A 22893-nucleotide genomic window follows, 5' to 3' on the forward strand; every position below is an offset into this window, starting at 1 on the left:
CTCCCTCCCTCCTCTCCTCTGCTCTCCTCTTGCCACCGTCCACTGGCACAGGAGATGTCAGTTTGATGCACCAACATATGGTGGTGGGAGAAATGATTATTAAAGACGTATTTACTGTCGTGGCTTCTTTCCTCTCTCTCGCTCACCAATTGGGCCCAGCACTATTTATAGTTTTTCCAATGACACGGACCAATTATATCAAGTGTAGCAGGGAATGAGTGAGTGAGTGACAGAGTAAAATAGTGATGGTTATTGATGAAGTCAGCAGAACTGAATCAGTCTGTCCTTGAGGTGTATTATGCTTATTATGCTTTGGATGAGCGATGTCATGACGACGGCTAATTGTGCTAGCGCTAACAGTTGCAGCGAAGGGCTCTATGTTTACACATTCAAAGCAGGATAATTCCTTTTACTAAAAGGGCAATACATTAAAAACTAACCAACAGGAAGAGGAAATTAAATAATTAGACTACGCAATACAGTAGCAAAGCCTAAGAGGCTGAAACAAAAGGTTAACCCTGATGACAGGCAACTCGCAGTATTTCATGATGGCAATCACCGAGGCAAAGAGAACAGTGATTAGTAGGGAAAATAATGGGTCTGTAAACAAAGTCATAATGAGGGATTCTTCCACTCCACTGCCTGGTGGAACCAGCCCTGAAATAGTACAGTGCCCCGAGGAAGCCAGTCACTTCCATTGAAGACCTACTGCAGGCTACTGTACGATATCCTGACTACCACTGTGAAACAACTGGTTAAAGGGCACATTTGGTATGGTTGGAAAACAACAAAACAAGCAGTGGCCATCCAACACTGTTAAGGCCTGATGTTTTGTTTATGCAAGAAGAAAATCCAATATTACAAATCTGTCTGTTTATTTTTGCGACTGGCGATGCGTGGTGGCTGCAGGTGCCTGGTGGATAATGGAGTGTGGCTTGGTGGAATGAGATTGTCCCCCCCAGTTGTGTGTGAAATGATTTAGTTTTGAGGAAAAAAAGGGTTTTATCAATTGATAGCCCATATGCGCAAACACACACGACACGCGCATACACGCACGCACACACACACACACAAACAGGATAACCGTTTTCCCATTAACTGTTGTTACCTTTCTCCCTGGCTTTTTGTCTGAAGCCACGAAATTGGATAGAGAGACGTTTAATCACACTATTTGAAAAGTAAATATGAGGGAAAGTCCCCTACTGCAGAGAGAACAGGAGAACGAGTTTAAGATAAACTGCTTGAGAGAGAGCTTATGAATGAGAGAACGGGAGAGAGAGAGTGAGAACGAAGGGACAATATATTTTGATGTACCACTGGAACACTTTCGGAGCCTGCAGAATAGGCATAATTCATGAAAAATTGTTCCTCTGGGATATAGTCCATGTGCTATTTATCTGCCCCAGCCACAAGAGGCCAGAAGGGGCTAACTCTAAGGGGCACATGAGGCCAGAAGAAGGCATGGGGGCTAACACTAAGGAGCACAAGAGGCCAGAAGAGAGCATGGGGGCTAACGCTAAGGAGCACAAGAGGCCAGAAGAAGGCATGGGGGCTAACACTAAGGAGCACAAGAGGCCAGAAGAGAGCAGGGGGGCTAACGCCAAGGAGCACAAGAGGCCAGAAGAGAGCATGGGGGCTAACGCTAAGGAGCACAGAGGACACATCAGGCCAAAACAGCAGGCCATAACAATGAAGGTCTCATCGTGCCTGCTACCCTGGGAGAACACCAGAAAGAGGTTTGGGGGCAGATAACAATGCAATGGGTCATATTAGCTTGAAGCTAATACACAGTAACCCTACTGTAGCTAGCTAGAGGCTAATGGGTTATCCAATGCCCCATTAGCTACGAACTAATGCACTATAAAAGCATGCAGCGCTACTGCAGCTAGCTAGCAGCTAATGGGTACTTCAATCCCCATAATGCTATGGCTCTACCACATGCTGCTTACCCAACTGACAGGCTGATTGGGCTAAAGTAGCTAGCTAGCTAATAACTAATGGGCACTTCAATCCACATATTGCTATTGCTCTACTACCTGTACGCCTAACTGGCAGGCTGCTTAATGCTGACGTTTGACCATCTTCTAATGCCCAGGTAATGAAGACAGCAAACAGGCTAGGGGAAGAGGGCTTAGTGCTAAATGAGGCTGTAAACCTCATTGCTGCCGTGTCAGCCAGCCTCACTCATCTCCGTAGAAACAAGGCAAATCGTTAATAAGAGCAGCGGTATTAAAATGGAATTAATTTTAATAGCGAATCCACTTTCTCTTTTTGTCGCGCTCCCTTTGTCACCGAGATCAATGGGAGAACGACCTCTGATCGTATAAACAGAGGAGGTCATTCTCTCACTTGTTCTCTCATTCATTCTCTGTTCTCTCACTTTTCCTCACATTAATTCTCTATCTATCTCACACTACATCACTCCCTTCCCCATATTGTCTGTCCTCAAAGTGGGCGGTATAAAGTTTGGTGTTTTGGTCGGTATTTGAAGCTCCTGTTTTTAGCCATCTGGTTTAATGTGGATGTCATTTACTGTGTGGAGGACCCGTCGGCAGGATGGATGAGATGTGTTACATTCACAAGCTTTTTCCCAATTAACAATAGTCGATTAATCAATTATCACAGTATTTCTATGTAAATACCGTTGATTAATGCACACTAATCGATGAATGCACCCATTTCATCAGCGGCTACGTATTGCAGAGCAGTGCATCATTCCCACAAGTTAACTCAGGGTTAAGAGACTGGCAAGGAGAAGTAAAGCTCTTCATTTTGGCTCGACCACTAGGGCACGGAGAGATGGGTGTACTTTGACCAACTCAACTGGACCCAGAGCCACAGTTTCTCCCCAACACATAGAACCATTTGTCAGCCACAACACCTTTGAGACAGTGGAACTGAGAGTCTCTACACAGATCTACACAGAACCAGCGTCTCCTCTAAGAGATGAGATGATAAACTAGGCTGTCGCGTGGCACGGCCACTGCTAATCACGCACAGGCGGCACCATGGCATCGTTAACCGAGAGGAATCCTGACATGGCTGGGAGTCTAATTGGGCCGCAGCAAAGCATTGTGGGCCGCCTCGGGGAGCAACAACCAGCCTCCAAGAGAAAGAGAGTTCAGGACCTATCAGCGCTGCAAGAAGACAGGGCCACGCCCTCAGGGGCTGCGGCGCGATAGTGTCACTATTACTAGAAGCCAAAAGCGCGTCATGACTCCTTGGGGTGAGAGTCAAATGTGTTCCATGGGGTCGCTGAAGCATGTGTACATTATGGAGCCGAAGTTCAGAGGGCACTGCAGGGGATGTAAGTCTGTGTCACTGAGTCAAGAGGTTGGAGGGTCGCGTCTTTGATATTATGTTTAATCATTGAGACGCTGTCTACTGCTTTGCATGGCAGAGACTCGCTATTTTGTTTTCATGTACGGTTTTTATACCGCACAGGCAATAATAGATTTTATGCTAGACTATCAATTATAACTTTTGAAATGTGATGGATTCATACATTTATTTAAAGGATTACATACACATATAAGGAGACATTTTGGTGATCCCAGTCTGTTTCCACTGCTTAACAAAGCAACTAGAGGTTATACGTCTTTCTAATTGCCTATTTCATCCTTTCAAACTTTCATCTTTATAGTTAGTAGAGTATAGCCTACAGTAGCCCATAGAGGTTGCCTGACTCAAAATCCATACAAGAGGGAACAATAATGAGGACCTAGCCGGATGTTGAGGTGGCGATTCAGCAGTACAGCCCCGCGTGGCCTCGCAGGGAGAGAAACAGCATTGGGCCTGCATCCACTAATTAAAATGGGCTTCAGACAAATTCTCCCTTCTCTTTTCCCTCTCCCTCTTTATTCCCTCATTCTCTCCGTTCTCAGCTCAGCAGCCCCCCTTTGAGGATGGAGGGAGGATGCCGACGCTCAGGACCCGTTGCACAGTCAGTGTGTGTGTGTGTGTGTGTGTGTGTGTGTGTGTGTGTGTGTGTGTGTGTGGTGTGTGTGTTGTGTGTGTGTGTGTGTTGATGTGTGTTGTGTGTGTGGGTGGGTGTGTGGGGCTGTGTGTGGTGGTGTGTGTGTGTGTGAGAGAGAAAAAAAAAGACAGATAGAGAGAAAAGAAAGAAAGAGATAAATAGACAGAACAGAAAGAGAGGAGAGAGGAAAGCGATGCGAGAGAGAGGAAGCGAGCGGAGAAGAGAGAGGAGCGAGCGAGAGAGAGAGAGAGCGGAGAGCGAGAGAGGAGCGAGCGAGAGAGAGAGGAAGCGAGCGAGGAGAGAGAGGAAGCGAGCAAGGAGAGAGAGGAATGCGAGCGAGAGAGAGAGGAAGCGAGCGAGAGAGAGAGGAGAGCGAGCAGAGAAGAGGAAGCGAGCGAGAGAGAGAGGAAGCGAGCGACGAGAATGAGAGAGAGAGAGAAGAGGAGAGGAGAGAGAGAGAGAGAAGAGAGAGGAAGGAGAGAGAGAGAGAGAGAGAGAGAGAGAGGAGAGAGAGAGAGAGAGAGAAGAGAGAGAGAGAGAGAGAGAGAGAGAGAGAGAGAGAGAGAGAGAGAGAGAGAGGAGGCGAGATGAGCTGTAGATCCTGGATGACAGCTATGGATTTTGATCCTGTGTTTTCAGCCAGGACAGTGTTAATATCTGCCTGACTGGGGGTGATCCTTAAGCCAAGGCACGGTGAAGGTATCAAATGAATAGAGGAGGGGAGGAGAGGAGACTCTAATGGCAACTCTCCCATCTATAGGTGTCTGCTTTACTTTCCGAGATAGACAGGTGGCATTGATCAAAGTGGAGAGGAGGGTTGTGTGGTGTGTGTGTGTGTGTGTATCGGGTGGTGTGTGTGTGTGTGTGTGTGTGTGTGTGTGTGTGTGTGTGTATGTGTGTGTGTGTAGATGCAGAGTTATTTTTCATGGATCTTGCACAGTAAGATACTGGTTCCCTGTAATATCTCCATCTGAAAATAATAACACTGTACTGCAAATATTGGATGAGAAAACACCTTCAAAAAATGAACACACATGCACCTTTTATCACTTCTCTCTCCATCTATCTCACTTTAACACACACACACACAGTCAGAGCTTGACCACATAGTCCACAAACAGTGTAGATACGGAGGCCACTTTGCCACCACTGAAAAGCCACCCCAGGGACCAAGCGCCACACAGTAGACTGGGTTGAAGAGGCTAACAGGAAGCAGCCTGTCAACAGCATTATGCTAAAGTGCCTTCAGTGACTTCAGTTATAGGTCTGTGTACTGTACTGTAGGTGTGTACATGCACTCACTGTACCTTAGTCTGCGACTGGGTGTATGCCTGCTGTGTGTACCCACACAAACAAATACTACAGTTTACTATAGAATACTACTGTACTTACTATAGAATTCTGTAGTAAACTGTAATACTGTCACGTTCCTGACCTGTTTTCTGTTAGTTTTGTATGTGTTAGTTGGTCAGGACGTGAGTTTGGGTGGGCAGTCTGTTTTGTGTTTCTATGTTGGTTTAAGGGTGACCTGATATGGCTCTCAATTAGAGGCAGGTGGTTTTCATTTCCTCTGATTGAGAGCCATATTAAGGTAGGTGTTTTCACATTGATTGTTGTGGGTGGTTGTCTCCTGTGTCTGTGTATGTTGCGCCACACGGGACTGTTTTCGGTTTGTTTGTTCGTTCGGTTTTTGTGTAGTCTGTTTTTCCTGTTCGTGCGTTCTTCGTGTTTCATGTAAGTTCTTACGTTCAGGTCAGTCTACGTCGTTTGTCGTTTTGTATCTATTCAAGTGTTCTTCCTGTTTTTTCGGTTTTGTTTAATAAATAATATGTCAAGTTACAACGCTGCGTCTTGGTCGAATCACCACTCCTCCTTTTCGTATGAAGAGGAGGAGTAATTCCGTTACAAATACACTATACTCCACACTGTAGTATCCCTTGATCATGTGTAGTACTTGCTATAGAATGTTGTAGTATACTGTAGAATACTATACTAAATACTACAGTAATATACACAAGAAAACACTGTCGTAAATTGTACAGAAATGTATGCAAAAACACTACAGTCCGCAAAAACACAACTTTTTAAAACTATAGTAAATAGTATAGTATTTCATTTGCATATTACCTGCCCATTCTCTTCCCTCATATCCCAATTTGTGCCACCCGTAAGTGAGAAACCTAGATGCCAAGTATACACCATATATTTTGTTCCCTACAGGTTATAGAAAAGCGCTGAATAATAAAAGAAAAACACTTAAAAAAACAATACAGTAATTACTATAGCATATACTGTAGTACACTTTTTTAACTACATATTTTATACTACTAGTACATTGTAAATAGTACAGTACACTACAGTAAAATAAAACTACAGTGAATACTACAGTATTCATACCATAGTATACACCATTTTTTATGTGGGAGTCTGAGTGCCAGTCTGCTTTCTGACAGTTTGACACAGGCTGTGCCCTAAAAAGGCCTTCTCTGGCATTGCATGGTCTCATACTGTGTACAGAGACACTAACACGTGGGCTGTGGTTGTGAGGCCAGTTGGACGTACTGCCAAATTCTCTAAAACGATGTTGAAGGTTGCGCATGGTAGAGAAATGAACATTAAATTCTCTGGCAACAGCTCCGGTGGACAATCCTGCAGATAGCATTCCAATTGCACGCTCCCTCAAAACTTGAGACAACTGTAGCATTGTGCTGCGTGACAAAACTGCACATTTTAGAGTGGCCTTTTATTGTTCTCAGCACAAGGTGCACCTGTGTATTGATCGTGCTGTTTAATCATCTTCTTGAAATGCCACACCTGTCAGGTGGATTAATTATATTGGCAAAGGAGAAATGCTATCTAACAGGGATTTAAACACCTTTTTGCACAGAATTTGAGAGAAATAAAAATTGTGTGCATATGAAACATTTCTGGGATCTTTTATTTCAGTCTTTAAACATGGTAACAAAACTTTACATGTTGCGTTTATATTTTGGTTCAGTATAAATAGAATGATAATTGTAATTCTATTCTATTGGGTAGACAGGGAGTGAGAGAGATGACGGGAGAAGAGAATGGTAAAGTGCGAGAAAAAGGAATATAGAGAAAGAGGAAGACAGTGAAAGAGGAAGAGAGAGAAAGAGGACGACAGTGAAAGAGGAATAGAGAGAAAGAGGACGACAGTGAAAGAGGAATAGAGAGAAAGAGGAAGAGAGAGAAAGAGGAAGAGAGAGAAAGGTATGAATGCAGGAGGTGGTTACCAGGTGTCACAGATCCCTCCGGAACTGTGTCATGACGCACACCTGGTCCCCATTTCCCTGATTCTAATTGTTTAAATGTGCCCTTTGTTTCACCATTGGGCTGTCGTTTAATTGTTCCAATGTCCGTTGGTCGTGTGAGTTCCTGTGCTGTGTTGTTATGGCTTTCGTGCTGCATGTATTGGGCACATGATTACGGGTCTTGTCCCGTGTAGAGTCATTGCGTGCGTGTATGTTACGGGTCTCGCCCCGGTGGATTTATTCAAGGTACTTTTGTTTGGGTTTCAACCCTGTGTTTTGTATACGTGTTTGTTTGCTCTTCGATCCCTGTGTCTTTACACGGCGCGCTGTAATTTGGGTAAATAAAAAATAAACTATTACGTATTCCTGCGCCTGTCTCCCGATCCCTTTATACCGATGTGACACCAAATCCCTGGCACAGAGAGGAAGACTCAGTCAGAGATGTCGATTCAGCAATACGGCTTTTCCTACAGACTGCTCCACACCCAGGATGTGGCATGGGAAAACACTCCACGGGGTAGCTCACAGGCTCATGCGTGTGTGTGTGTGTGTGTGTGTGTGTGTGTGTGGGGCGGGGGGGGGGGGTGTACAATTGGTTACATGAGTGTTTATGCAAGTGTGTGTGTGTGTGTGTTGTGTTGTGTGTGTGTGTGTGTGTGTGTGTGTGTGTGTGTGTGTGTGTGTGTGTGTGTGTGTGTGTGTGTGTGTGTGTTGTGTAGCGTGAAGCCACCAGTGTCTGTGCCATCCCTGTGCCCGCTCTTCTCTGCCATCTGTTCCTCTGGCATCCTTCCCATGTTGTTGTGAAGAGGAGGACCATCCCTCCATCCGCTTCTGTCTTTCTCATCACTCTCTCACATAGTCATCCTGAGCAGTGCCAACTACTCATCCCTCCCTCCCTCCCTCTCTAACCTCATGCAAGACTCTCCAATAACTGTTTTTGCTCATGACTTCTCCACAGTCTTTTGGCCTGAACACATTTGAAACTTGTGTTCTACTCTGCCCCTGATATTGTCCATATATGATCAGTATGTTTGATTAGTCTATACATTGCTTGGAATGCAATGGCTTTAGACACCGCTACACTCTGCCGTGCCACCTGCCCTCACGTCACTGATGTCTCATGTTCCTATGATTCTATGCCTTTGCCCCCCTGAGGGTTACTGTGCCAGCCTGCTATGGAGCAGATAGGTCAATTCAGGATGGCATCAAACCAGCTGACACAACGGGCATGCCACACCAACTGGGGGCATAAGCAGGGCAGGCAACACCAACTGGGGGCATAAGCAGTGCAGGCCACACCAACTGGGGGCATAAGCAGGGCAGGCCACACCAACTGGGGCATAAGCAGGGCAGGCCACACCAACTAAGGGCATAAGCAGGGCAGGCCACACCAACTGGGGGCATAAGCAGGGCAGGCCACACCAACTGGGCATAAGCAGGGCAGGCCACACCAACTGGGGGCATAAGCAGGGCAGGCCACACCAACTGGGGGCATAAGCAGGGCAGGCCACACCAACTGGGGGCATAAGCAGGGCAGGCAACACCAACTGGGGCATAAGCAGTGCAGGCCACACCAACTGGGGGCATAAGCAGGGCAGGCCACACCAACTGGGGGCATAAGCAGGGCAGGCCACACCAACTGGGGGCATAAGCAGGGCAGGCCACACCAACTGGGGGCATAAGCAGGGCAGGCCACACCAACTGGGGGCATAAGCAGGGCAGGCCACACCAACTGGGGGCATAAGCAGGGCAGGCCACACCAACTGGGGCATAAGCAGGGCAGGCCACACCAACTGGGGGCATAAGCAGGGCAGGCAACACCAACTGGGGGCATAAGCAGTGCAGGCCACACAACTGGGGCATAGCAGGGCAGGCCACACCAACTGGGGCATAAGCAGGGCAGGCCACACCAACTGGGGCATAGCAGGGCAGGCCACACCAACTGGGGGCATAAGCAGGGCAGGCCACACCAACTGGGGGCATAAGCAGGGCAGGCCACACCAACTGGGGGCATAAGCAGGGCAGGCCACACCAACTGGGGGCATAAGCAGGGCAGGCCACACCAACTGGGGCATAAGCAGGCAGGGTAGGACAGAACAGATTATGATACTACTAACAACCACCATGTGGGCATCAGTCATGGGCTATAGTAGAATGTCATGGAGTGTGTTGTTAATGATGCCAACATACACAAGGTCAAAATAGATGGACAGGCAGGAACTAACATGACTGTCAAGAGGTAAATATAGATGGACAGGCAGGAACTAACATGAATGTCAAGAGGTAAATATAGATGGACAGACAGGAACTAACATGACTGTCAAGACGTAAATATAGATGGACAGGCAGGAACTAACATGATGTCAAGAGGTAATATAGATGGACAGGCAGGAACTAACATGACTGTCAAGAGGTAAATATAGATGGACAGGCAGGAACTAACATGACTGTCAAGACGTAAATATAGATGGACAGGCAGGAACTAACATGACTGTCAAGACGTAAATATAGATGGACAGCAGGAACTAACATGACTGTCAAGAGGTAAATATAGATGACAGACAGGAACTAACATGACTGTCAAGAGGTAATATAGATGGACAGGCAGGAACTAACATGACTGTCAAGACGTAAATATAGATGGACAGGCAGGAACTAACATGACTGTCAAGAGGTAAATATAGATGGGCAGGCAGGAACTAACATGACTGTCAAGAGGTAAATATAGATGGACAGACAGGAACTAACATGACTGTCAAGAGGTAAATATAGATGGACAGCAGGAACTAACATGAATGTCAAGAGGTAAATATAGATGGACAGACAGGAACTAACATGACTGTCAAGACGTAAATATAGATGGACAGACAGGAACTAACATGACTGTCAAGAGGTAAATATAGATGGACAGGCAGGAACTAACATGACTGTCAAGAGGTAAATATAGATGGACAGGCAGGAACTAACATGACGGTCAAGAGGTAAATATAGATGGACAGACAGGAACTAACATGACTGTCAAGAGGTAAATGTAGATGGACAGACAGGAACTAACATGACTGTCAAGAGGTAAATATAGATGGACAGGCAGGAACTAACATGACTGTCAAAGGTAAATATAGATGGACAGGCAGGAACTAACATGAATGTCAAGAGGTAAATATAGATGGACAGACAGGAACTAACATGACTGTCAAGAGGTAAATTAGATGGACAGACAGGAACTAACATGACTGTCAAGAGGTAAATATAGATGGACAGGCAGGAACTAACATGACTGTCAAGAGTAAATATAGATGGACAGACAGGAACTAACATGACTGTCAAGAGGTAAATATAGATGGACAGGCAGGAAACTAACATGACGGTCAAGAGGTAAATATAGATGGACAGGCATGAACTCACACATGACTGTCAAGAGGTAAATATAGATGGACAGGCAGGAACTAACATGACTGTTCAAGAGGTAAATATAGATGGACAGACAGGAACTAACATGACTGTCAAGAGGTAAATATAGATGGACAGGCAGGAACTAACATGACTGTCAAAGGTAAATATAGATGGACAGACAGGAACTAACATGAATGTCAAGAGGTAAATATAGATGGACAGGCAGGAACTAACATGACGGTCAAGAGGTAAATTGATGGACATGCAGGAACTAACATGACTGTCAAGAGGTAAATATAGATGGACAGACAGGAACTAACATGACAGTCAAGCATGCAGACACATGCATGTCACTCCTTCAGTCCAGTCCTGTGTGAGTGTGTGAGTCCAGACACGTGCATGTATACAGACGCACACACACAGTTCCCCCTCCACACACACACACACACACACACACACACACACACACACACACACACCTCCTCCCTCCATGTGTCCAGTCCCGGCGAGGTAATCATGGCCATTGATGTCATAGGTTAATGGCTGTTTGTTCCACAACAACCTTCACAGTTGATTACTCATCCCCTGTTCAGACAGCAGGCGGACAGGCTGGCACACTGGAGCCCTGCTAGTCCTGCCTACACTACACTGTTGTCTGTTAAACCAGGACCATTACACAAGCCTCAATGCTAACAGCTAACATCTCCACGCAATGCATTCAATGTATCTATGAGAAGCTAGTTTCTGGATAAATACTGTACTAAATAAGGAAGTGTACGGTGTCTTTCTAGTGAGAGAGAGAGAGAGAGAGAGAGAGAGAGAGAGAGAGAGAGAGAGAGAGAGAGAGAGAGAGAGAGAGAGAGAGAGAAAAGAGTGAGAGAGAGAGAGGGAGAGACAATTGTGTCACACACAGAAGACCGAAAAGGTGGTGGTGGAAAGGGACAAGAGAGACATGGGAGAGAGAGAGAAGAAGGTAGAGAGGAACAAGGAGAGAGAGAGAGAGTGAGGGAGAGATAGTGAGAAAGAGCGGAGAAGAGCGAGAGAGGGGAGGGTGAGAGAGCGAAAGAGAGAGCGAGAGCGAGAGAGAGAGAGCGAGAGCGAGAGAGAGCGAAGAGAGCGAGAGAGAGAGAGAAGAGAGAGAGAGAGAGAAGAGAGAGAGAAGAGAGAGAGAGAGAGAGAGAGAGAGAGAGAGAGAGAGAGAAGAGAGAGAGAGAGGAGAGAGAGAGAGATAGTGATGACTGACTCAACCTACATATAAAGAACGTCCTAGCTAATGGAAGTAAATCTGCACACCATTATCTAAATGTCCATTGGTGTCGTTCATCAAAAGATATAGATCTTTTAGATTTGAATGCGGTACAGGATATTCAGATATGGATTTGTTATTATTATTGTTCTACTACAGTATGTAAATTCTTTCTCTGAGATACAAATGTTTTCCATTGAAACCGCTAGACTTTCAGTATTCATCTAACCTATTTCCATACCCAATAGCTCAAATGACGGCATGCATACTGTAGCCATTTCTTTTTGTACAGGCCTTAAATTGAATTCATGGAGGTAGCAGGGCTATGCAACTAACAGCTTATTTAAAGACCCTGGGAAATTTTCATGCTTCATGACCATGAACTGTGTTATTAACCTCCCTCATTGACTTTCAGATTGTGGAGTGGCTTGGTTAAAAATGAACGCCAGCACCATTTAAATTGGAAACCATTTTTGGGCAAAGCTGTGGGGGATAGCATTCTGTACTTGTAAATAAGCCCTAATCCCGTGAATACGGTGCCAGCCATTTAACAGGGTCCATATTGTTTTGTAGGGGACAATAAAAATGCTATTGATTTGTTTCATCATCTGGTGAATAACATTTGTTAAGAGGATGGATGGTGATTGAGATTCTGTGATGTGCAATGGACAGACTTGCAACCCATCTGGGCATGTCTCTCTCCGTGCTTCAGTATTACAGCAATAGAAGGCTTTGTTGTGATATACTGCTGAAATGGTTGAGAAGTGGTTTCTATAGCATGAGATGATCACTTGGCTCTGCTTTTTCCCAGATATGGGGATCAGGCTGTCTTTGACATTGATCGTATTTGTCTCCTTAGCCTATGATATCATATTTACTATGATATCCAAGGAGAGCGGGGCCCATCTCAGATCTAATGAAGGGTGTGCGTGCCAGCCAGTTGTAATGCCGCCAGTCTGCTAACAGCTAGCGCAACCACCGAGATGAAAGATGTGATGAACAACAGAGAGTGGTGATTAAAACACAAGAAGACAGCCAGACAAGATCCTCTCCGACTCTCACTCTGTTTTCTCACGCTCTCAATTTCTCTCTGTCCATTCCCCCTCTCTCCCCCTCTTCTCCTGTTTTGCTTTCTCTCTACCCCCCTCTCTCTCCACCACCTCTCGTTTTACCCCATTCCCCCCTTGCTCCATCCTCTCAGATCCCCATCCTCACAGAAAATACCTCTCTCTCTCGCTCTCTTTATCTCCATCTCACCCTCTTCCCTCTCATCTATTTCCATATTGAAAACAGAGCAGACCTTTTCTCCTCTATCATCTCTCCCTCTTGGGGAAAGTAGGCTAGGCTGGCAGTCAGTTGAGGACACTGTCGCATCCTGCCACCACAGCAAAACAACCCCAGCAGCCAAAACATGGCCTGATTTGCCAGGGGATACGAGGGAGGGGGATGGGAGAGGCGGCCACATAGAGTGTGACCCCCAGCCATGATTATCCATTATCCATGACCCTGTAGGCCAATTATCACGATAAGGGACAGAGAGGAGGGCCAGGTGGGTTGTTATCAGACTGCTTCTCTAACACCTGCACCCTCACTGTAAGGTGTGTGGTGCCTGTTCGCATGCATGATGAGATCAAATCTGTTGTTATCTAGACTAGCAGTGGAGGGAGGGGAGGTGTCGAGTGGAAGAGCGATTGATCCTAATAGTGAAGGAGGTGAGAAATGAATCTCTCTCTCTCTTTCATCTCTCTCTCCTTCATCTAATTAATCTCCCTCTTCATCTTCCTCTGTCTATCTCTTCCTCTATCTTCCTCTTTCTATCGTTTCATCTCTCCATCTTCCTCTTTCTATCGTTTCATCTCTCTATCTTCCTCTTTCTATCGTTTCATCTCTCTATCTTCCTCTTTCTATCGTTTCATCTCTCTATCTTCCTCTTTCTATCGTTTCATCTCTCTATCTTCCTCTTTCTATCGTTTCATCTCTCTATCTTCCTATCACTCCATCTCTAACTTCCTCTTTCCATCTCTTCAGCTCCCTCTCTCTTCATCTCTCTCTCCCTCTCCTGGTGGATTTAGTTGATTTGGACCACGTCACCCAGCATGCAGCAGCAGCGTTGCCCTTGGAGACCCCATCATTCTGCTAAGGGAGTATGAACCCAGACAGCATCAATGTGCTGTTGCTCCTCTCATTACACCTCCCATAACAAGCCTATATTTAACCTGTCTCTCTGTCAGCCTATTGGGTTGAATGGGCTGCCATCTCACCATGCAAGTTGAATACTAAGAGACGAGGGGTGTATTTCAATGCTGTTAAGTGGCTTCCATTCCTTGTGTTTTCATCTCCATGATCACTGATCTGGCATGGCCTAAAATGGCCAGGCACATATGTTGAAAGCCTATTAAATCATTTCACGTGTTTGTGTTAAAAGTATACATGGAAAGGAAGCCATGGAGGAGTATTGACACACCCAAGGAGATGAGTTGTATACCATCTTACCAAGCCATTAGGGCAGTGAAAAATGGTACGACATGGGGACAGGTAAGGAATCTTCTGTGGCACCATACAGGACTGGTGGGCAGGGTGGCACCATGCAGGACTGATGGGCAGGGTGGCACCATGGAGGGCTGGTAAGCTGGGTGGTACCATGCAGGACTGGTGGGCAGGGTGGCACCATGGAGGGCTGGTAAGCTGGGTGGCACCATACAGGACTGGTGGGCAGGGTGGAACCATGCAGGACTGGTGGGCAGGGTGGCACCATGCAGGACTGGTGGGCAGGGTGGCACCATGCAGGACTGGTGAGCTGGGTGGCACCATGCAGGGCTGGTGAGCTGGGTGGAACCATGCAGGACTGGTGGGCAGGGTGGCACCATGCAGGACTGGTGGGCAGGGTGGTACCATGCAGGGCTGGTGGGCAGGGTGGCACCATGCAGGACTGGTGGGCAGGGTGGCACCATGGAGGACTGCGTAGGAGGCAAGGGTGGGACCATGCAGGACTGGTGGGCAGGGTGGAACCATGCAGGACTGGTGGGCAGGGTGGAACCATGCAGGTGGTGGGCAGGTGGACCATGCAGGACTGGTGGGCAGGGGGCACCATGAGGACTGGAGGGTGGACTATGCAGTGGAGGCAGGGTGGCACCAATGGCAGGACTGGTGGGCAGGGTGGCACCATGCAGGACTGGTGGGCAGGGTGGAACCATGCAGGACTGGTGGGCAGGGTGGAACCATGCAGGACTGGTGGGCAGCGTGGAACCATGCAGGACTGGTGGGCAGCGTGCCCTGGTGCCATAAGTCAAGGGGAGAGGTAAACGGGGGGAGAGATACTCCATGGGCGTCGTGCCACCCTCCTTAAATGATCCTCACTTTTAGTTACACCACCACCACCTTTTACTGTCTTTCTGTATGTGACACACTGTCTCTCCCTCTATCTCTCCCTCTCTCCCTCGTTCTCCCTTTCTCTCCATGTCTCTCCTCCTCTCCCCCTATTTCTCTCTCTCTCGTCTGTTGTTATGTCTCTGCTTCAGTCCTCACACCTCATTCTATATCTCTGAGCTACTGTTGGTCGATTTGTCTCCTCTCCTCTTTCTCTACGTTGCTCTCTATTTTGGGTGAATAGTGTGAAGTAATGGGTCTGACAGAGACAGTAGAAGAAACTTCCAGACTGGGGAAAAACTGAGGCGGGTACACGCAGTGCACTCCCAAAAATGTAATCTCCCTCTAATTGTAAGGTCACAGTCAACCTTATACTCCATTATACTGACTGGCACCCTTTCAGACTGGCCTGTCAGTCTACGTATTACCCTTGTGGAGAACTGGGCACATATTTTGTTCACTTCGGTGGTTTTTGGCAAAGAAACATAAGCAATATTGATGAATTGTATTTTCACTGCAGACTAGTGTTCCCTTACTATTGGGCTAGCTTTCAACAGACTTGGAAAGGGAGTTTTGAAAAACGTACACTGATAGCCGACGTAACCACATGCGTGTGCACTTGTACACGCTCATTCCGTTTCAGCTCTAGTTAGGAAAATGATTATGTAGTCCTTTGATGTGCTTCAAAGGTCTACATTATTAGGCCACTTCTGTTTAACATTTGAAGAGGTATTTGGTAAATTTCTGAGTTAAACATGCAGCGAGCCGGAAAATGTGTACAAATTAAATGAGAACACATATGCGGAGGACACATGGATATTTGCGAACGTTTTTCCAATCTTCTAAACGTGCCTCGGTAATGTTGTGACGTCATATCTCAGTTCCTGAGTGTAGCCATCTTACGAAGTGTCTTCTCTCTCTGTGTGCACATTGCATATCCAGTAACACAGGACATTTCATAGGACACGTGACAACTGTCCTAACCAGTTGTCATTTAACCAAAGTGTATCATCAAAAATCAAACAAACATCACTGACATAATTCTAGCTATTACGTTAATTTCATAAAGAATGCAGCTCATTGCAATGGGTGCAGAAATTAAGACAAGTGTCCTAATACATGTCATCTCCTCAACAGTTGGCTGCTTGGAATGAATTTGGCCCTGAAGAGAGTCTGGGTATGAAAAGATCATTGAATTAAGCTCTGACCGCCACTCAAGCATTAAATTGCCTTAAAAGATGATTTAATTTCATCAGAGCATTTGGTGAAATGAAACTATTATACAAGGCAATGTCAATATATGTCCAAACTTGAAATGAACTCTACTGTAGTGTGGACTACTATCATAACTGACTTTATACAGCGTCACAATTATAGTACATGATGTCTTGTTAAGTGTTGCTCTCGATAAGGACCCAATACATAAAACATTTTATGACATTTTATAAGTTGTATACCTATATTTAAGCAATAAGACACAAGGGGGTGTGGTATATATTGGTCATATACCACAAACCCCCAAGGTACCTTATTGCTATTATAAACTGGTTACCAATGTAATTAAAGCTGTAAAAATACATGTTTTGTCACACCCGTGGTATACGGTCTGATATTCAGGGCTCGAACCACCCAGTTTATAATGCCCGTATAGCTAAATACCTATCCTACACCCCTTGTTTTTCTCTATGCTAGTACTGTAGTCTTTTTCTCTGTCTCTGTGCTATGAAACGGATGTCCTCTGTGTGACACAGGGAAGTCATGCCTCAAAGCTCAGCGCAGGGCGACACACAGACACAGGGGTGTTACAGCGAGCAGGTGACACACAGACACAGAGGTGTTACAGCGAGCAGGTGACACACAGACACAGAGGTGTTACAGCGAGCAGGTGACACACAGACACAGAGGTTGTTTAACAGCGAGCAGGTGACACACAGACACAGAGGTGTTACAGCGAGCAGGTGACACACAGACACAGAGGTGTTACAGCCGAGCAGGTGACACACAGACACAGAGGTGTTTACAGCGAGGCAGGTGACACACAGACACAGCAGGTGTTTACAGCGAGCAGGTGACACACAGACACAGAGGTGTTACAGCGAGCAGGTGACACACAGACACAGAGGTGTTACAGCGGCGAGCAGGTGACACACAGACACAGAGGTGTTACAGCGAGCAGGCGACACACAGACACAGAGGTGTTACAGCGAGCCACGGTGACACACATCAGTGGCACTCACACACAGCCCTACATGTTCCTGTGCCCGCCACGTTTGATCTATCTGGGCTGTGTGTGTGTGTGTGTGTGTGTGTGTGTGTGTGTGGTGTGTGTGTGTGTGTGTGTGTGTGTGTGTGTGGTGTGGTGTGTGTGTGTGTGTGTGTGTGTGTGTGTGTGTGTGTGTGTTGTGTGTGGTGTGTGTGTGTTGTGTGTGTGTGTGTGTGTGTGTGTGTGTTTATGACCCTATACTCTACTTCATGCGCAAATATGTGTGTGCCTTGGATCGTGTGTGTGCAAGTGGATGGGACAAAGGGCGTGACATTAACAGAAGGGTCTTGAGAGAGCCACATTGCTCACCATATGTCACAGCACATCTCATTGCAGAGTGGTGGTGCTGTTAGGTGGTGAAATATCACCCTCCATATTGATACATCACTTACACCCCCAAACTAACCTGACTGGCTAACTCTGATTCACTTCCTAGCAAAACACGCCCATTGGGTTACAGGATATCACTTACAGTGTAGGGAAGAATCTCACCCCAATTCACATAGCGAACAATTGGCATCATGTCTGCAGGAACACAAGTATTTCGCTACACCCGCAATAACATCTGCTAAATATGCGACCAATAAAATGAGATGTAATTCTAAATGGCACCAGATTCCATTTAGGGTTCTCGTCAAAAGTGCTGTATAGGGAACACGGGGTCATTTGGAATGCAGCCTATCAGTGGGTTACTGGATATAACTAAGGGAAGAAGGAAATATTGGCATATAGGCTAAATCATGGGTATTCAAATGTTACCCTACGAGGTCCGGACTACTGCTGCTTTTCTGTTCTACCTGATAATGAATTGCACCCATCTGATATCCCGGGTCTAAATCAGTCCCAGATTAGAGGGGAAGAATTTAAATAAGCAGTGAAACTGGCTTCGAGGTCCAGATTTGAATTTGAGGGGCCTGTTATAGGAGCATGGCTGCGTTTACATATGCAGCCCAATTCAGATTTTTTTCCCACTAATTGGTCTTTTGCCAATAATTGGGCAAAAGATAATAATTGGGCTGTCTGTGTAAATCTATAGCAGATCTATGATAAGTAGAGCTAAGTAGAACAAGTTGAGTTTCCACAGGCTAATCCACTTCTTTCATCGTCTGAGGGGAAATAACCAGGAGAATTCCCTCAAACTACCATACTACCACTCAGAAACACAATGAAGCGGAAAATAGGCCATTCACTTGTTGGTCGAGAGATGTCTGTGTGTATACCTTCTGCTGGAGAAAAATAACCCTCCTAAATCCTTCTCTGTTCCAGAGACTTTTCCATGTGTTATCATGACATCTAGTGTTGGCTTGGTTGTAGTATGTTGTGTTAAAACCATCCCACTATTTCAAAGTGAGTCATGCCAGCAGCAATAGAGAGAATGAGGCTATTCGTCATCTTATGACTCTTTCAGTATGCTGGTGGAGATGGCACCAGCATACTTGACTTTTACACATTTTGTTGGTTTACAGCCTGAATTCAATTGCGATTTTTTTGTCACTGGCCTAAACACAATACCACATAGTGTGGAATATTGTTTTTAGAATTATTCATTATTTTTATTTTTTTACACATGAATAAAAAATCTAAAGCTGAAATGTATTGAGTCAATAATTATTTAATCCCTTAGTTATGGCAAGCCTATTTAAGTTTAGGAGTAAAATAAAACGCCTAACAAGTCACATAATAAGTTGCATGAACTCACTCTGTGTTCAAAAATAGTGTTTAACATTATTTTTGATTGACTAACTCATCTCTGTACCACACACATATAATTATCTGTAAGGTCCCTCAGTCGAGCAGTGAATTTTAAACACAGATTCACAAAGACCAGGGAGGTTTTCCAATGCCTTTCAAAGAAGGCCACCTATTGGTACAGTAGGTGTATTTTTTTTTAAAGCAGACATTGAATATCCCTTTGAGCATGATGAAGTTATTAATTACACTGTGGATGGTGTATCAACACACCCAGTCACTGTAAAGATACATGCATCCATCTTAACTCAGTTGCTGGAGAGGAAGGAATCCGCTCAGCAGTGGTGTAAAGTACTTAAGTAAAAATACTTTAAATTACCACTTAACTCGTTTTTGAGGCTATCTGTACTTTACTTTACTATTCAGATTTTTATTTTTTATTTTGTTTTACTTCACTACATTCCTAAGGAAAACTATGGACTTTTTACACATTTTCCCTGACACCCAAAGGTACTCGTTACATTTTTAAAGCTAAGCATATTCCAAAACATGCATCCTGTTTTTGCACAATGTACTAAAGTCATACTGCAAAAAATGTGGCAAAGCAATTAACTTTTAGTCCTGAATACAAAGTGTTATGTTAGGGGCAAATCCAATCCAACACAATCCAACACTCTCCATATTTTCAAGCATAGTGCTGGCTGCATCATGTTATGGGTATGCTTGTAATCGTTAAGTACTGGGGAGTTTTTCAGGATAAAAAAATTACGAAATGGAGAGTTTTTTGTGTACAGCGTTGACAAACAATGACAATTAGATCAATTTTAATCCCGCTTTGTAACACAACAAAATGTTAATATTTGCTGAATATATATATGTATATTGCTGCGTATGTGGAATGCTTGTAGCACATACAAATATAGATACATATAGATACTGGCACTTTAAAAAAAGTATACATTTGTGCACTCAATGACAGACAGACAGACAGACAGACAGACAGACAGACAGACACACACACACACAGCAGGTTTCTCCTTAGTCATAGTGGGGCCTGCACTTACCTTGTCTATTGACATGTTAACAGTGACAGTTTGCTGTCGTTCTCTCAGCATACGTTGAAATACTTTTGTTTGTTCCCATGAACGCTGTATGTCTGTCTACTCTAGGGGGCTGTGCCCTCAATGGAGTCTACATTTTTAAATGGACATTTTAGACATTTAGCAGAAGCTCTTATCCAGAGTGACTTACAGTTCTGAGGGCAGTAATTTCACATGACGTATAGTGATTTCACACGATGCATTCCAACACCAGCACACGTAAAACGAATCACCTAAACAGCCCTGTTCATTTGACTTAAATGAATACCCAATAGTAGGTGGGCATTCACCAGTGTGTGAGTATGTGGGCAGAGAAAGTGAAAGTGTGTAGATTGGAAAGGGAAATGTAAGTCGCTCTGGATAAGAGCGTCTGCTAAATGACTTAAATGTAAATGTAAATGTAATAGAGATATGCCTACAAAGCTATTGGGTCGTTCCACCAATAGGTGTCGTTTGAGTAGCGTAACTTGGTGGGGAAAAAATAATATTTGATTTCACCTAATTTGAACATTCGGTCATGAATTGCACATGTTCAAATGAAAAAAAAACGAAATGTCCCATCTCAAGAGGTAAAAAAATAGAAAAGACTATAGTAAGTGCCTATTAAGCGGCAAATAAAGTAACAGGATTGACTGTAACAGGGTTGACCGTAACAGGGTTGATGACTTCATCTTAAATCAGCCATAAATCCCCTTGTGACAGGGGAAAAAAGGCTTGTTGTGTGCAACAGGGAGGGGCAATTGAATGCAAGTTTCACAAAAACATTTCAATTGTTAAATTGTCGTGCGTGACGGGGTTGAAATGTTATGCTCGACCCACTCAGTTTTCCACCACAAACACTAGAAAATGGCCAGAATGAGTGGAACCAGCTCGACTGCTTTTACACTACGACTTGGCTATTGGATTTTCAATGTTTCTTAAAAAAACAATATCCAAAAAGGGTTAGTTTAACCATATTAAAACGAGAAGTTCACATAACAGGGTTGAGCTTAACATGAGGGAAAGGGTCTTTTGACCTTAAAATGAATAACTAAACACATTAAATAAAGAAAAGTCTTCTGAAAGGAGTTTGTCAAAGCAATACAATAATTGGGGCTTTACAATGATGGTTAAAACTTGGGGTTAAATGGGTCAACATTTTCCTAGATGCCACTTTAGCAAGTATTTATTCAAATAAAACATTATATTTATTGAATTTTCCATGTGGTCTATATTAAAAGGCACTTCATTTAATATAACAGGCTTTTAACATTCTATATTTGTGCACAAGACCTACTTAATATATCAAAGGGAGGCACTCATTTCATGGAACGACCCTACTAATGAAATGAGCAGGGTGGAATAGAATGAAATGAACAGTCAGAAGGACACAAAAGGGGGAAAATAATAGACAGAAAGAAGAAAAAAAAGGAAGGAAATAAGAGGGGATTTATAAGAAAATTATATCATGAAATGAAAATGGAAAATCCTAGTGTGGTCTCAGAGGCAGAATAAATAGCATAGGATGATAAGATAGAGTATTGTATAACCAAAGAGGATAGATTAAAAAAAATGGCAAAAATGACAAAGGGAGATAGCTATCACTTGTTTAAAAAAGGGCTGGTGTAAAAAGGGCATCACAAAATAAATGTGATTGGATTGATTGACTTGAATGCATTACGGCGAAAACATTTATAAGGGACACATTGAACAGAAGACTGTTGATACAATCAGCAGAAAAATATAGATATAGTCATAAAAATGCATAGAACCACTTACTGAGGTTACAGTCTATCCTGATACAATCTGGTGGGAGAGAGAGCGAGATGGTGAGATCATATCAAAAAGAAAAGAGAGAGGAGAGAAAGAAGAATAAAAGACAGAGAGATAATAACATTTTACATCCTTCAAGGTACATTCTGCAGACAACCAAGCATTTAGCTAGGGGCCACCATCCGGGGACAGAGCTACGAGTCAGGATCACCCTTTCCCACACCTCCGTCATCATCCCCTCACCATCCACCCCTCCCACCATCCACCCTTCAAAACCCACCCAGTCCCAATGCACTACAGAAGGCAAGCTATTCACTCAATCATTGATACAATAAAGCTCTCTCTCTATATATATATATATCACTGTAGGCCCACTTAATGGCAAGGGGACAATGCCAATTCAATAGGTTGAGGATGATAAATGTACATTGTACATTAATTAGATTCTTGATACCTTGTGATGGACTACCCGTTAGATAGGCAAAATAATAAATACATCAAGGTTAGACACGCTACATGTAGGACGTATGCGATTGAACATAGAAAACAAAAGAATAGATCTCACAGATAATAACCCTCATTCTTAGACTTGTCTTTGACAGACCTGTAGTACATGTGATACGGACCATTCACCATTATTTGTCACAAGCATGTCATTTCAAGCTGCATATAAATCCAATCTAATTTTATTTGTCACATGTGCCGAATGCAACAGGTGTAGACCTTACCGTGAAATGCTTAGTTGCAAGCCCTGAACCAACAATGCAGTTCGAGAAATAGAGTTAAGAAAATATTTACTAAATAAACTAAAGTAAAAAATTAATAATTTAATT

At 44.4% G+C, this 22893-nt stretch overlaps 1 protein-coding gene across 1 annotated transcript in view; it reads right to left on the reverse strand.

Moving 5' to 3' along the window:
• The window catches only part of LOC111980804 (neurexin-2-like), a 655826-nt gene that overhangs the window by 560679 nt on the left and 72254 nt on the right, over positions 1-22893 (reverse strand). Inside the window, exon 8 of the mRNA XM_070449631.1 lies at positions 22067-22093. Coding sequence (XP_070305732.1) covers positions 22067-22093 — 27 coding nt within the window. The remainder of the gene's footprint in view (positions 1-22066; positions 22094-22893) is intronic.

Source organism: Salvelinus sp. IW2-2015, linkage group LG3 (assembly GCF_002910315.2).
Source record: "Salvelinus sp. IW2-2015 linkage group LG3, ASM291031v2, whole genome shotgun sequence".
In the NCBI taxonomy this organism is placed as follows: domain Eukaryota; kingdom Metazoa; phylum Chordata; class Actinopteri; order Salmoniformes; family Salmonidae; genus Salvelinus; species Salvelinus sp. IW2-2015.